The following is a 16,918-nucleotide window of genomic DNA, read 5'->3' on the forward strand; positions in this document are numbered from 1 at the left end:
GGAAGTGTGTCGTGGACACCCACGGGCCTAGCAGTGTGACGACGGGAAGTGTATTTCTGTTAGCTGGCTCTGTAATGGCGCAGGGGACTTGCCTGGACGCTCCGATGAGGTTAACTGTGGTACGTACAATTTATTTTCTCTTCGGACATGTTCTGTGTTAGCCACGTCGATGAACCTCCACGCAGTTAAGTGACACCAGCGAGTCACTGGATAGTCTTCTGCCGGATGTTCGATTGTCGCCGGGATGACAGGTGACCTTTTATCCACTTCTGCATTTTGCAAAATCACCTAAAAGATTCTTGCCTCTGTTGGCTTTTTAAACTGCTTTGGGGGTGAAACTTCAGTGTACAGAGTTGGGGGCCACATCTCCAGGGGCCCGCATCCCGTTCGGTTCTTGGTTTTCTGGAGAACAAATCCATGAGCAAACTGTGACTACCCAAATACACAAGCCTGCAGCTCAGCCGTTCCACCACACTGAGCCAACGCCTGCCTTTTACAGAGGTCTCCACGGCATGCCCTGGCCAGAAAGTCAGGTGTCCGGGACATTCTCAGTGTCGCGAGGCTTGGGAACTCTGTGACGTCCACGCGGACTGTGGAGATGGGCTCGATGAAGCACGCTGCTCCCCAAAGCGCTGCCTGGCGGGCCGGTGGCGGTGCAGGAACCAGGTGTGTGTCGCGGATAGCTGGAGGTGCAATGGGGTCAATGACTGTGAGGACTTCTCAGACGAGGACGCCTGTGGTGAGTGCCCCTCCCCCACCCCTCCCGGCCTGTCCTCTGAAGAGGACCGTTGTACCATGTGGGCTGCTTTATAAAAGTTGCATTTTAATTCCTATAACCGAGACTTCCATCCTATATCTAAAAACAGGATGTTTCCTAGCAATGACCAAGATGTAGTTAGCTGTCCATGGAAGCATCGAGCAGTGCTCGAATAGTAACTCTGCTGGACGCTCTAGGCCATATGGCCACGGCTCAGAACCCCGGAGCGTCCACATCTGAAGGAAGCCTCCTAACGGATGCCTCACGTCCTTGTGCAGTCAATGCCGGGGGGAAATTTTCATTAAAAGAGGACTCCCTCCCCCACCCCCCAACCCCTGCGAAGAACTTGATGAGTACCACGTTCCTTTTCTTTACCCCACATACACAATGCAGTGGAACCCCCAACTTCATGGCAAACCACAATCCCACTTGATCTTTCTAGAATTAAATCTGCAATATTGAATATATTCAGATTCTAACATTTTTATCATGTATAAACTGGTTTTGTAAGAGGGTCTTCCTTTAGGGTTCATGTTGACAGATTTTAACACCATTTCAATTACAACTACTTAATACTAATTCAATTCGAATTCAATATTATTTCAACCCAGCGCCCAGTGGCTTGGGTGACTTCATCGTTATCAAGTCTTAAGTCCCAATTCCCTGATAACTCTGCTTAAAATGATAAGACTTTCTTTCCTACCTCGACTTGCCTTGGTTCTGAAAATCCTGCCGCCTTACTGTAATTAATGGTTGTCTGTTTTGACTCCTCCTTCCCCCACGTGCTGTTGGAAAAGAAGGCTCTTCTTCCTACACAGCCTCCTGTCCAGAAGGCATGGTTAGATGCGATGAAGGGAAATGCATCCTGGAATCCCTGATGTGTGATGGGGAGGCAGACTGTGCGGATGGTGCTGATGAACCCACTACATGTGGTGAGGACCCAATTGCCCGGTGTCACGTGGGGGTGGGGAGACTCCGATTACATCAGCCAATGCCTTAGTTGTCATGGGGGTCCACGCTCTCTGGGAATGCTTGGACCAAACCCCTACGTCAGCAGTCACCCTTCCATGATGGGTCCCCCACATCCTACAAGTTCCGGGCCTCGGCTCTGGTCTCCTGAGTGTGTGCAAAGCTTCCCTGAGCTGTAAAACTTTGTGAGTTCTCCTCACATTATGGCTCTAGGGAAACAGACTAAATGCCTCAAACCACATTGCTCCAAAAATTCTGGAATAAAAAAACACAGACTTTGCCACTGAGAAGCGAATCACGTGTTCAAGACCATATGGTGAATTCTCTAAGGATTTAACTGAGGAAGGACTGAGGAAGACTGTTTCCTGGTGAGGAGGGAGGCTCCTGAGCAAGCATCTCAAACCTTAAAACCTTGTGATTCTCACTATAAAAATCACTGTTGTTTCAAGTTGGGGGGGGGAGCACCTGTCCCCAGGTCACTTTGTCATCTGTCTCACTTCCTCCTTAAATCTGGGCTTAGATGTGTATGATGAGACCTTTGTAGTGCTGCTAAGGGCTGTGAAAGCCGCTTTCTACTAAAGGAACACATAAGACACTGAAAGCATGAACAGTGGGACAAAGCACAGGTTTCCGGTGCTGTAGAGGTAATTCGCTGAGACTAAGCAATTACTATATTGCTTCCTGAGGCGAGGGTCCTGGCCACTCCTGTTTTCTAGAGAAAATAGGGAAGAGGTTGCTGGCCCTTCCGTGGGTGAGCAATACACTAGCATTTGAAATTATCCAGACTGTCTGCCTAGAAAAGTCCTTTCCCCTGCGCCATGATTCCTCACTTGCCCTGTTCTATGGTCTTGCCCCAAAGCCTCCACATTCCTAGGTCAGAGGGCAGGGTCAAAGGTTATTGTTCAGACATCCTCTATAGTCCTCTCACCGTGTAGGGGGTTGTAACACCACGTTTGATCCGGACTGTGTTCAGCTCTCCTGACCGCTGCCCTATCTCTACCAGGGAAAAACTGCTCCCTGGCTAATGGGGGCTGTGAGAGGCAGTGCAGTGACACCACCTGGGGAGTCCAGTGTTCGTGTGGAGCTGGGTGGCGGTTACAGCCGGACGGGCAGAGCTGTGCAGGTCAGAGTTCGTCTGGTGCATCTTCCGAAGTTTTTATGGCAGCGGGACATACATGCCATACAATTTACCATCTTAATCACTTTAAGGATGTAATTCAGTGGCCTCCACCACATTCACAACGGGTGTACACATCACCCCGATCCATCTCCAGAACTTTCTCATCTTCCCCAACAGACACTGTCCCCATTAAACAAGAACTCTGTCCCCAGTCCTTGGGAAACTCTATCCACTTTCTGTCTCTCTGAATTTGCCTGTTCTAGTCCTGCATCTAAGTGCAGTCATGTGGTATCTGTCCTTCTGTGTCTGGCTTATTTCACTTAGCCTGTCATTAAGGTTCATCCATGTCGTAGCAGGTGTCAGACTCTCCTTCCCTTTTTAAGGCCAAATACCTCATTCTATGTATATGCCCCATTTTGTTGATCCATCTGTTGATGGGCATTTGGGTGGTTTCCACCTTTTGGCTATTGTGGACAATGCTATGGACAATTGGTGTACATATGTCTGAATCCCAGCTTTCGATACTCCAGGGTATGCACCAGAAGGGGAATTGTCATATCATGCGGTAACTTCTACGTTTCACTCGACAAAACTTCAAACTCTTTTCCACAGGGGGCTGCCCCACTTGACATTCCCCCCAGCAGTGCACAAGCATCTTACCATTCATTCTGAATCAGCAACAGCGCCAACAGTGTTGCTAGGGTAACTTCCATCTGGATTCTGTACCAGCCACACATCTGGGGTCTCCACACTGACGTTCCTGCTGAATTACACTTACTTGTATGGCAACTCCATAGAGGCAGGGACTGTCCGTCCCAGCACCCAGCACAGGGATTTCCACATAATACATGTCCAGTGAGCATCTGAAAGGGGGCCCAGTGGCCCCAAAACACTCAAAAGATTGCTCCGTGGTCATCTCTGACTTCTGACTCTCTATCAGATATAGATGAGTGCTCCAAGGCCTACGGTCCCTGTGGTCAGCTATGCCGTAATGTCCCAGGCTCTTACTCCTGTGCGTGTGTTCAAGGTCACCAGCTCTACAATGGTACCAGTTGTCGAGTTACAGGTGAGTTTTGCAACCCTAAGCAAAGCCTAGCCCTTGCTCTGTCCTTAGCAGTAATTATAGATAGCAGTGCTATCGATGATTCACTTTAGGGTCTAATATTAGAGGTGACTTTATTCTTTCCATAAAGAAGCTGCTATTACAACATTCCTTGGCCAAATCAAGTATCAGTTGCTATTAAGTGTCTTTATTTTTCTTTATTTTTATTTCCCTAAGTAATCTCTACTTAGGGGGCTACATCTTACAACCTCAAGATCAACAGTTGCATGCTCTCCTGAGTGAGCCAGCCAGGTGTCCCCATATTAAGTATCTTTAAAATGACTTAGCTAGGGTACTTGGGTGGCTCAGTTGGTTAAGCAACTGCCTTCGGCTCAGGTCATGATCCTGGAGACCTGGGATCGAGTCCCGCCCGCATCGGGCTCCCGGCTCGGCAGGGAGTCTGCTTCTTCCTCTGACCCTTCCCCTTCTCATGCTCTCTCTCATTCTCTCTCTCTCTCAAATAAATAAATAAAATTTAAAAAAAAATAAAATAAAATGACTTAGCTCTTCTGTAGGCTATACACCTAGGTGCTCCAGAGACCCCCCCCCCCCACCGAAAAAATGTTAACTTGGCCTGCTCTGCTTTGACGATGGAATGGTGAATTGCTTTTGGCTGCCTAGGTAACTAGGTAACTCGTGTACGAGATGGAGGTGGTGGTGGAGGGCACCTCTGTCTAGGTGGGGGAAGGACTGCATCTGAAATCAAATAGGCCCAAAGTTGCAAAGATGAGTTGGAAAGTGTTGGACTTCAGAGGAGGAATTGTAACTTAGGGTGGTCAGCTAGATCTCCTCTGGACACACCTGAGTCCAGACTTCAGGGATAAGTGGATTTTAGCATGGGAGATGGGACAGCATCTTTGGTGAAAGAGAATGGCCTGAAAGAAAGTGTCAAAGGGATGTGTCACTGTTCCTTTTCCACCTTCTATTGCAGATGATGCTGTTAAAATTCTTATAGCTGCAGACAGAGAACTTGGTGTCCTGGATCGAAGAACAGGCCTCTATGAGACTCTGATACCTATAAAATCGAGGCCTACTTCTGTTGCCTATGATCTTGAGAGAAGCATGTACTTTTGGGGGGATGAAGTCTTACATGTGTTCATCCTTGGGCGGCCAAACTCGGTTCCTCTCTATCCAGGTATATTTCTTGACGTTAAGAGCCTTAACTTCTTAAAGCTACTTCAGCAGAGTATAAGCAACCTATGTATTTATCTGGACATCGTCTGTGGACTCACTTGTCATGAATCATGAGAGTGTATACAATCCCGATTTGAGATAAGACCACGTAATTTGGCTCAACAGGAGCTTTGGTAGAGCATAACCGGAGAATGAGGTCCCTCTAAAGAAGTACAGAAAGTTTGGGGATGTGGCCTCAGGCCAAGGTTAGTCTCCGCTCCATCACTAGGTATGTGCCTTTGAGCAAGTTGTTAACTCCTTTGAGCCACGCTCAGTAAGACGAAAGGGATAGCCCTTGTTTCATTGGGTAAGCATGGGTGGGGTGGGCTGGGGATTCAAGAAGAATGGTATATGTGAGGAGGTGTTTGACATTGTCCTGGGCACATAGAAATCCTCTGCTAGCAGTTAAGAGTTGCAATTCCTAATAATCCCCCTGAGACTTCTGTAATAGATGTTGCCCCAAACTGAGCTCATTGCATTCTCTTGGATTTCTTGGTTCTGCTTCTGCTAAGGTCCCTCTCTTTCCCTACTGCCCACTGTATATTGAACATAGCACATCTCTGGTCTTCCTTCCCTGTGTCCCGTTTGCTGCCTCATATGGCTTGAAATCAGAAGATGTAGAAAAGTTTAGTCCGAATCTTTTTTTCAAGGCAAGAAGAAGGTAGAAGAATACAGGAGCATAATCCTGTCTCATGTATCCCCAGAACTTAAAACCGTGGACAGCATCTCTTTGGACTGGCTCACGGGGCAGTTGTATTGGGCTAGCAGCTTCGCGAGGGTCATCGGTGCTGGCTTGAGTGATGGCAGAGGCTACGTCAAGATCTTGGAAAAGGATCTGGTGCCAGAGCAGCTAATCGTGTTTCCCACGAAGAAGTAAGTATTGTTTCTTTCAGAATATATCCTAAATCATTGGTTATCTTAGATACTTAAGTTGATAAGGGAGCCCTTCCACGTTTTCAGCATAGGTCTCATTTGCTCCAAAAATGTCTTCATTTTAAGTCTAAATTGAATCCTAGGGAGAGCAGCTTTTCAGCCCACTGAGCCTGAGGGCAGAAATCTCCTGCATTCTTAGCTGTGCGGTGACCTGGGGCCTGAACAAGAGCGCTAAGAGGGCCTGGCTGTTCAGGACAGCATATGTGCAGTGCGGCGGGGAGGGGGGTACTGTTAACACTTTGTGCTTTTGCTTTCCTCAGGTCCTTGTTTTGGGTAAATCGTGCTAAGAAAGGCAGGAGAACTATCGAAGCTGCGGGGATGGACGGCTCAGATCGGAGGGTGCTCACAGCCGTCCACATGGAGGAGCCTGTGGGACTGACGCTTGACTACGTGGCCGGCCAGTTCTACTGGATCAGCGAATGTAAAGAGGTACTGGAGAGAGGTTAGGAAGAAAATGGTTTTAGTAGGGGCTTGGTAGGACTGTAGGTAACTACAAAGTTCTCCTAAGTCTCGCATCAACACTGCAAGGTGCCTTCTGGCCATGAAGACTGAGAAAAGCAAGCTATGATGGCACAGTATCTTTAGGTAGAGCCCGACCAGATCAACATAGGTTGGGAGACTTAGTGTGACTTTCTCAAACACGGCAGTCAAACTTAACACTGGAATTTCCTGGTAGTATAGGTCATATTCCATGTTGTTACCCAGGATATAAAACCTTTTAAGATGGCAGACCACCTCCTTGAAAGCATGTCGTTAAGTACTTCTTACTTTGTACTTACTTGTACTCCTATTTCTAGGTCTTAATATTACAGTTGATTTTATCTTGTTTTTGGAAACATCAAACTGACAGACCAATATGACATGGTGGCTAAAAGCATAGGCTTGGGAGTCATGGTTTTTTTCTAAGACTTTAGTTGTTGTTGTTGTTTTTTTAAGATTTTATTTATTTATTTGGGTTGGGGGAGAGCATGGTGGGGAGAGGTAGAGGGAAAGGGAGAGACAGACTCCCCGCTAAGCAGGGAGCCCGACGTGGGGCTCCATCCCAGGACCCTGGGATCATGACCTGAGTTGAAGGCAGATGCTTAACCGACTGAGCCACCCAGACGCCCCCATTTTTTTAAAGGAATCTCTACACCCAATGTGGGGCTCGGATTCACAACCCTGACTTCGGGAGTTGCATGCTCTACCAACTGAGCCAGCCAGGGACCCCAGGAGTTGTATTTTTAAGTCTGTTACTTCAGCTGTGATTTTGGCAATTTATGGCACCTCTTTGAGCTCCCATTGCCCTCTCTGTTTATCTCAGATAGCAGTTAGAGAATGTAGGGAAAGGACTTGGTACAATGTCTGGATGCAGACAGTAAGATATAGAAGCTACTTATACAACATACCTGTGACCCCAGCCAGTCCAACCACTGGCTTTGGCCTTAGCGTCCGTGGATTCTAAGATGCTTTCATCTTTATCAAGTTGATAGCGTGTGAAGATGTTTAATTGGCGTCCACGCAAGAGGCGCACTGACGTCAGCACCTCTTGCTAATGCTGCCCGGCTCTCATGACTCTACCCTTCAGTCCATAGAGACAGTAAACGTGGATGGCAGTGGGAGGCACACCTTTCCTGAGATCTTCTTGGAAGATGATGACCCGATAGGGCTAGCTGTATTTGAGAACTCTTTCTTCTGGGCAAATAAAATACGGCTGTTTCACACTTCACCCCACACCCCAAAGGAGAGAGTGGTATTGCTCAATGCTTCCATATCTGCTTTCTCGGTCCTCCACAAATCCCAACAGCCCAAGGGTATGTCACTGACATGTTAACTGTTGATGACGTAGAAGTTTTCAGTTCTTGACAGAAAATTGAAGAAAGCCCAGCATCCTGTTTATAGAAGGAAGTCAAATATTCATTGACTAGGAGTTAAAAGCTTTTGTTAATCAGAAATTATATGTCAGATTCAACTCAGATAATACGTCTTAAATGGGTCCGAGAGACTCACCAAAGTAGAGAGCTGAGACCACTATTTACTTCTAAAGGAGTCTTCCTATCAGCAACCAGGGCAGTCCTTTTGCCTTAACTCTAGGGCAGAAGATGCTGTTAGTTGAAGACTTATTGGCCTGAGCTTAATATGGGTAAGTAATTGCTACTATCCGAAAGGGGGTCATGGGAGTTTAAAGGTCAGCATGCCTAACCTAGAAGGTAACGAGTATACTGGGATTCCTCTTAAGGCAAAACTAACTTAACTCCCCTTGAGTATTAAATTTTGAACTAGTGTGGAGAATTCTGAAATCATATCTAACCTATTTCTATTTGAAAATAGGCAAATACCCAGCATGTGCTCCGGGCTCGTGCAGCCACCTCTGTCTCCTGTCCCCTGTCCATCCCAAGGGCTATAAGTGTGTTTGTCCAGAGGGAATGTTCCTTTTACCTTCTGGGATATGTAGTGGTAAGTATGCTGGGTGAAATGGGCTTGGCTCAAGGAGGCACATTCCATGGTAGGCCTGGAAATAATGGAGTTTCCATTTTGGGATCAATCACTTTAACACTGACAACCTTTGATAAGTTTTGTTGTCCAAAGATCTTGATTGGGTTTTTTTTTGTGTGTGTGTGTTAAAAGTATAGAACGTAAAACTTGCTATTTTAACCTCTTTCAAGTGTATAGTGGCTTTGAGTGTATTCACATTTTTATGCAACTATCACTACCATCCATCTCCAGACCTTTTTCCTTTTTCTTTTTTTTTAAAGATTTACTTATTTTAGAGAGCGTGTGAGCAAGAGGGAAGGGCAGAGGGAGAGGGAGAGAAACTCAAGCAGACTCCCCAGTGAGCGCAGAGCCTGACGTGGGACTTGATCTCATGACCCTGAGATCATGCCCTGAGTCGAAATCAAGAGTCAGACATCTAACGGACTGAGCCACCCAGGCACCCCTCTCCAGAACTTTTTCATCTCCCTAAACTGAAATTTTATACCCATTAAACAATAACTCCCCATTCTTTTCCCCCCAGCCCCACCCTTAAACCACCATTCTGCTTTCTGTACGAATGTGACAACTCTAGGAACCTCATATAAGTGGAATCCTACACTATTTGTCCTTATGTTGCTGGCTGATTTTACTTTACTGTCTTTAAGGTTCATACATGTTGTAATATGTGTCAGAATTTCCTTTCTTTTTAAGGCTGAATAATCATTTTATTTATACTATATTTGATTTCTCCATTCATCCATCAGTGAATATTTGGGTTTGATTGATTTTTGAAGCAGGAAAAAATAGCTAACACCTCTCAGTTTTACCCAAAAATTAAGTTGGTATGAAAAAGAAATTCTCCATCGTCTTATGACTATTGTGTATTCTGACTTAGGTTTATAAGCAGGGTCTACTTCAGTATTGTTAATTGTTTTGTCTTTGAAATATTAAGGCTTATAAGCTCCATTGAGCATCTCTATCCCAATTACTTTTTTTTTTTGAAAGATTTTATTTATTTTAGAGCGTGAACAGGGGGAGGGGCAGAAGGAGAGGGAGGGAGAATCTCAAGCCGACTCCCCGCTGAGTATGGAGCCCAATGCAGGGCTCAATCTCACAATCCTGAGATCATGACCTAAGCTGAAACTAAGAGTTGGATGCTTAACTGACTAAGCCACCCAGGTACCCACCCCCCCCAATTACTTTTTGCTAGAGAACACTCAGGTTTTAAGAAGGATAAATGATGTAAATACGTTCATGCTCTAACTACCTTTAAAGAACATAATTCTCCAGGATAGCGACTGAATGTGATCATGGTGTATGTAATAGGCTGTTGTGCCAAACTCAGGACTTCAGCTTAAATTGTATCTTGAACATTATATATAGAGTTAAATACCCAAGTAACTTTTCTTTAAGTAGGCAATCACATTTAAAATTCTTTCTACTGAGGCTTGTGTGCCATGAGCAAGGATTTGAGGACATTACCGAATCAAATGGGGCACCGCCCAGCCCTAATCCTTGTGGTTCTGTGTAAACTTTCAGCAGAAATTCGAAAGACTTAGTGCCTTTGGAAAGCAGAGCAATTCTTCATTTGCCCAAATGACTCCCTTCTCCAAGGAAGCTAGGGCATTGGTGTTCCTCGGGCATTGGTGTTGTATATGTGTTTCAGAAGGGAACTTGATAAGGCCCCTTTAGAAGTGTACCTCAGCTGGAGAGATTGCTCAAGAAAGGAGCATGGGGCTTATCCGACAAATGGCCAAACAGTAAATCTCTCCTTTTTCTTGGTAGAGTTAAAGCTAGTGTTTTCTTCTGGCAAACGTCTCTACTTATTGAAAGTTGGTTTTATGGGAACTGCTATAGAGAGAACCCTAGTTCAAGAGCATCCAAGGAACATCTATTTACTGGATATTGACTGGAAAAGAAACCTCATCTACTGGACAAATGCCCAGGGACAGCTATTCTGCTCAACTGGCTATTCAGGAGAAAAGCAAGAGATTTGGACAGAGCATACAGGTAAGCTGGGTGGCAATTTTGGATTTTCCTCTTTATTTTCTGGCTCTAAAATTAATTAGAGCCAAAAAAAAAAAAAATCTACCTGTTCCTGATCTGAATCAACCTTAATGCCAAAGAATGGTTTTAAAGTAATTTAAATATGAACTATCTGACTTACCCTTTTACTTACGAAAGGTGCACAGGCTGTTAAAAGGCTACCGTGATTTGGGAAATCCTAAGGTCAATGGTAAGTTTTTTGAAATTCAATTCTATTTTTCTGGCCTTAAGTTTGGGTAGGATAGAAATAGACCTTAAATATTTCAATTTTGCATTTGCATTTCAGTTTTCTTGCACTAATTTAGAAATGATTTGCAATGCAGATTTCTGAGAGAACTAGCAAGATATCTTCTTATTGTGGTAATATATACTTTCTCTCCTCTCCCACACTGCTGAATGGCACAGCCCATCCTTATCACCCTGTACTCCACCTAAAGGCAAACATCTACTTTATAAAAGAGAACATGAGGCTAGAGCTCTGGGCTGAGTAATTTGATTTCTGAGTGTCTGGGCCCTGGGTACTCCAAGTACCAATGATGTGCTTTACTACAAGAAGCGCCATATTGAAATGCGTGTTCCTGAGACATCCTTCAGAGCAGTAGACTCTACCAAGTCCTGTGGGCAAGCACAACGCCTGGCACCTAAGAACTTCCAATACCTGCCCCGGAGAACTTTCAGGAAAAAGTGAAATGGGCAGCGTTCTTGAAATACATCTGATGGCTGTCTGAGGAAACTCGTCATCTCGAATTTCTTCCCATTTCTTCCCACCAATTAAAAAGCCACCTTCGCTCCACTGGCCAATCTTAGCCAATAGGTTTCTGTGTTACAATGATCACATCAAGGATTTGTAAGGGGGACTGGCAACTTCATTTGAGCTGGCTTCTACTGTGGAACGTTGAGTCCCTGTGATAGGTGACTCTGAAATAATAGGAAATACATAGGTCTCTGTCCCTGGTTACTGGCACAGAGTTCCTGAGACCTTTGTAACTTCCTGAGTGATAGCATCGGACACAGAGCTCCCCTAAGTCCTTTGGAATTTTCTAGGTGATAGGAAGAGCTTGGTTTGAATGAGGCAATTTTGGTGGGGTCTGCAGTGCAGTACAAAATTGAATTTAAGGTCCATTTCTACATTATCCAGACTTAAGGCCAGAACAAATTTAAAAACCTTGCCACTGACCCTGGGAGGTTGTTTACCAGAAAGACCAAGCCATGACTAGAAGCTTAGAACTTTCAGCCCCACTCCCTGTTCGCTGGAGGGTGGAGAGGGGCTGGAAATGGAATCAGTGATCAGCCATGCCTGTGTGATGAAGCCTCCATGAAATCCCCAAAGTAGGGGGTTCAGCGAGCTGGGTTGGTGAACACATCCGTATGCTGGGAGGGTAGTACTCCCCATCTCCATGGGAACAGAAGCTCCTACTTGTGGGCCCTTTGGATGTTGCCCTGTGGATCTCTTTGGCTGGCTGTTTATCTGTATCTCTTATGAAATAAACCAGTAAATGTGTTTCCCTCAGTTCTGTGAGCAGCAAATTCTTAAACTCAAGGGGGTTGTAGGAGCCCCGATTTAGAGCCGGTGGATCAGAATGCAGGTGACAACCAGAGTTGTGACTGGCATCAGAAGTGGGGGCGGTCTTGGGACAGAACCCATGGGCCTGTCCTCCTAGATGCTAGCTCTAGGAGGACAGGGTCAGAACTGAACTGTGGGACATTTGGCTAGTGTTGCAGAATTGCTTGGTGTGGGGACCCCCCCCACACACACACCCACATCTGGTGTCAGAAGTGTTGGAGAAGTAAAGGTGTAGAAGTAAAGGTGCCACACGGGTGTGTTTTTTCCTGTACAGTGGCTGAAGACTTGACAAAGCCAGGCAGGCCCTTCACAGAAGGGATCAGGCTGGTTACTACCTATCAGGACCTGTTTGCAGATCTCAGGACCTCCTTACAACTCATAAGCATGCAGCTTTTAGCTTATCCTTATATTAGAGGGTGCTAATATCAGTGTTTTCTCTTTAAAAAAAAAAGATTTATTCGAGAGAGAGAGATTGAGCACACATGGCAGGGAGGGCCACAGGGAACGAGATACGTAAGCAGACTCTGTGCTGAGCATGGAGCCCAACGTGGGGCTCTATATCATGACCCCAAGATCATGACCGGAGCCAAAACCAAGAGTCGGACGCTAAACTGACTCTGCCATCCAGGTGCCCTAGTGTTTCCTCTTGAATGAGTTAATCTTGTCCTCATTGAAAAGTGTTGCTGGGAAATACAGAGGAGATTGCTAATAAAAAATGGGAGGGCTTCAAAATTCTGTTTTAGGCAAGAGTTCATGTCTTTAAGAACCTGCATAGAATTGCTCAAAGAACATTCTGTGTCCCTGACAACTGGCCCTTCAACCTTGAATCTGCACGGTACTAGTTAGATGTAATGCCAGAGAGAACATGTCTTCTGTGCCGATGGCTGAGCCCAAAGGAGAAGAGAGAAGCTGAACTGGGTGCGGCCAGTCTGTTCTTAACTAACTGGCCAACCTCAAGTCCCTTCTTTCCTTAGAGTGACTTAAGGAATGTGCGGGACAACTCTGTGCAAGTTCCTCCACATGAAAACGTGAGGAAGAGTAAGACCTCCCAGCCTAACACCCAGGCAGTGGGAAGAACTAGAACACACGAATCATGTGTGTACAGGCTTCTCCATTCTGCTACCCATGGCCCAGCTTTGTGGCTCGTCTGTTTGTCAGCCTCCCTCGTAGTTAACATTTGAGTTCTGAAATACGTCCCAGCACACTACAGGGTATTCTATTATATAAAGACCCAGCTCTCTGGGGGGTGGGGGATGTGCGCATAGATAGGTTATATATGTTTGTAATAAAGCTTACTGATATAAAGGTTGTAACAGTTCACAAATAACAAAATATACAACGTCCTTTGTTGTAAATTTCATATAGCTACATGATTTTCAGATTGGCTACAGATCCAAGAATTCAGAACAAAAAAGCAGTTTATAGTTCAATCAAAATTTAACAAAATCCAACTGTGAATAAATGCTTGATTGCGATCTGATTTGGCAAGGAGTCGCTGCCATTGCTGAGTGAATACAGTCCTACTGTAATGTTATTTGACACTTGTTCCCGTAAACAAGCAAGAAGTGCACCAGTGAAAACTAATTGGAATGAGTTTATTGACCCAAAGGACTTATTCGTGGATTTGGATAATTGTTTTCAAATACTAGGAAAATGTTCCCCCAACTTTTGTGGTCTTTAAAATGTCATGGCCATAGGTGAGACTCATGTGAGTTTAATTTGCAATATTAATGTTTTTCCTCTGCCACTTAAGTCCAGGCCAGGGGTTGTCAGCCTCTTTCTAGAAAAGGCCAGACAGTAACTACAGTTAACTATTTCAGGCTAGTCGGGCACTCTGCCATTGTATCTGCAAAGGAGCCAAGGACCATATGTGCACGAATGACCATGGTGTGTTCCCCCGGAATTTACAAAAACACACCGCAGGCTGGAATTGGCCCAAGAGCCATTGTTTGTCAGTCCCTGGTCTAGAAAACAAAACCGAAAACAAATCAAGCCCTCCCAAGACAGGGACTGTTTGCCAATGGCTCTGGTTAAAAATACGCCCACAGTGCCAGGTTTCAAGCTCCCAATGTAATGTCACTTAACGTGGGGTTAGAAAGGGGTGTGCGGTAGCAAAATGCAGGAATGTGAGGACTGGAGTATTTTCATTTCAAATACGATTAAGTTGAAGTAATTTAGTTTTAATAATGATTATATCGGACAGCAAGCTTGCGGCATTCCTGAATTTAACAACTGGCCATTCCAGCACGTGGCTCTAAGATAACAGATGCTCTCCTAAGCTCTTCATGGGTGCGAACTCTAATCCTCAAAACTGAGAGAAGCACCGTCCCAACCAGGCATTTGCAGAAACTGAGGCATAGTAATTAGCTGACACCTTATTTTGGAATGTGCTTCAAAAACAGCAATCTGACTTGCTAGCCTAATACTGCTCTTTTATGCTATACTGCACCCCAGGGTGGGTACTTCCTAGCTGAGACCCACTGGTGCAGCTCTACTGGGCCAGGATGGGAGTAGGGAGCGCTTGGTGGGTTAGTGCCCATGTCTGTTACATTTAAAAGCTACCACTTTGTGGCTTTCACATACTTGGTCCCTACCCTATCTCTGTCTTCTAGCTGTAGGTCTCCTCATTATCCATCCGCTCTACCGGTGACCTTTCATACCACTGTTGTGGTGACACTTTACCCAGTCTCTGCTTTCCCATAGCAATTTCAGTTCTAGCCACTTGGCATATCATTGATTGATTTTCATACTTAACTGACGAAGAGGGAGGTGAATCCAAAGTTGCAGGTCTGCATGCAAATGTAAGCATTGCCACTTAGATATCTAACTTCTAAAAGGCGGTGGATATCATCCCTCACCAGCTGGTTGTGAGGATCACCTGGGCTCGTATGAGAGATAAGGTGCTGGAACCAGAGTAAGCATGATGGGACTCCTCATGTGAATGAGGCATGTAGACTTGTAGGGACCAGGCTTTGCATCTCTCTAAGCATCTTCTATCCTTGACCCAAGACGTTAAGACCGTGCACGAATGTATTTGAATGTCCTTTCTAATGGGAGTTCCTTTCTCCCCTCACAGTCTGCTCAGCAAATGTGGACATATCCACGGGGAACTTGTACTGGGTGCCCTGTGACCGAAGTGCTATCCAGAAGACTAGAATCCCTGGCCCAGACACCCGGACCCTCTACAGAACAGGCAGCATTATACTGCATCTTCTTCTCGATTGGCCAAAGAGAGTGCTCTACTGGGTAGAAAGTGGGAAATACTTGCAAAGTATGACCCTCGATGGCAAAACCAGACAGCAAGTCTGGACAGGCACCTGGACGGCGGACACCCACATGGCCTTAGACCTTGGCTCATCTAGCATCCTCTGGACGACCAAAGGGTCAGGTAAGCGCGACACAGAGCAGCGTGGTTGGAAGAAGCTGGGGGAGTGGTGGTGGTAAGGCTCATTTCAGCATGAGGATCGCTGTCGGCCCGAGAACTAGCTAGACCTCGGCTCAAATTCTGATTTTCATAGTTACAGCTTGGGCACACGTCCCTCAGCTCAAACTCAGTTTCCTTTGTAAGTCTAGATTCTGACTTGAGAGGTAGAAAACTGCAGAGCTAACATATACTTAGTTGCTTTTTGTTCGGAATCTGTTTCTGTCTCCATGAGTAGAAGTAATAGACCCAAACTTGCATTGCAAATGAAACAGAGGTGCTTTAGGTACACTGGATATCAGATACAACTTCTACCCTGCTGCCCACTCTGATGGTCTCCTCCTCCAGAAGCCACCTCCAATGGCTGGTGGCTGTGTGCAGGCGACCGAGCGTGTTAGCACACCGCCTGAAAGACAGGAAATGCATGCCTGACGCTTCCACGTGGCAGATCTCGCATTCCTGGAGCTTTAAACACTTCCTGGGACTATCTTTAACTACAAAACTAAAACCTACAAAACTCGATAGGAAGAATCTGTGCTTATTATCACTGGGGCTCACTGACCCTTAATCGAGGGCTACCCATGCCCTCTGTCACGGGTTACTTGTTCTCTGTCAGCTTGTAAGCACTTGACTCTTCCTTAGGGTTGCAAAGTCTGAGTCTCCTAAAAAATAGAACGTACACTTCGAACAAAACCTGGAGTGACGGCATTATAGCGGCTCACGAGCCCTACCTGGTGACCGTGCACAGCGGAGCCCTCCTGCTGTGGGACAGGAGGACGCCGGAGCCTTTCGCGGTGTCAAAAGAGCCGTACGTGAGGAAAATGATCATCCTGGCAGAGAATCAGCAGGTTTCAGGTGAGTCTTCCTCTGTGGGCTGCTTCTTTGAAATCCACTTCCTCTGCCTCTCGCCTGTGTATTTTCAGAGGATAAAATCCTGGGTATCTTTGTATTGGCAGCTGTCTTGACCCACAGTGCAGCGGGCCTTCTCCCTAACTTGGCCTTATCCTGGAGGAGTAAGAATCGGACACCTTTCTCAAAGTTGCTAAATGACACAAGACCGCAGGCAAAACTCCCGGAAGTTTGCCCACCATAACCCCTTTGGGGAGTCCTCTCGCATGTTAGCATCTTAAACCTCTTAATCTGGCAGTAAAGAGATCCATTTAATTTGTTCTAAAGCACTTACCCGAACAGATTTTACCGAGGAACCCCCGCTTCCCCCAGCAGCAGCATCTCGCCGAGGATCCTTTGCGAAACCATTCTGGGGCTGTGGATACCAACCAGGACAAGCAGTTCCTTCCGGCTGTTGAAGCTGCACCCGTAGTTCAGATTACCCTGCTTCCAGCTGCTTTTTTTTTTTTTTTCCCCTCTTCACATAAGCC

At 45.9% G+C, this 16,918-nt stretch overlaps 1 protein-coding gene across 1 annotated transcript in view; it reads left to right on the forward strand.

Annotated features, from left to right (window-relative positions):
* Window positions 1–16,918, forward strand: part of LOC113924125 (low-density lipoprotein receptor-related protein 4-like) — a 20,282-nt gene continuing 3,364 nt past the window's right edge. Inside the window, exons 1-11 of the mRNA XM_035725668.1 lie at window positions 1–119; window positions 500–739; window positions 1,576–1,689; window positions 3,787–3,912; window positions 4,880–5,083; window positions 5,826–5,994; window positions 6,315–6,496; window positions 8,365–8,490; window positions 10,294–10,518; window positions 15,195–15,506; window positions 16,182–16,394. Coding sequence (XP_035581561.1) covers window positions 1,593–1,689; window positions 3,787–3,912; window positions 4,880–5,083; window positions 5,826–5,994; window positions 6,315–6,496; window positions 8,365–8,490; window positions 10,294–10,518; window positions 15,195–15,506; window positions 16,182–16,394 — 1,654 coding nt within the window. The 5' untranslated portion in view covers window positions 1–119; window positions 500–739; window positions 1,576–1,592. The remainder of the gene's footprint in view (window positions 120–499; window positions 740–1,575; window positions 1,690–3,786; window positions 3,913–4,879; window positions 5,084–5,825; window positions 5,995–6,314; window positions 6,497–8,364; window positions 8,491–10,293; window positions 10,519–15,194; window positions 15,507–16,181; window positions 16,395–16,918) is intronic.

The sequence above is a fragment of the Zalophus californianus genome, chromosome 2 (genome assembly GCF_009762305.2).
Source record: "Zalophus californianus isolate mZalCal1 chromosome 2, mZalCal1.pri.v2, whole genome shotgun sequence".
In the NCBI taxonomy this organism is placed as follows: domain Eukaryota; kingdom Metazoa; phylum Chordata; class Mammalia; order Carnivora; family Otariidae; genus Zalophus; species Zalophus californianus.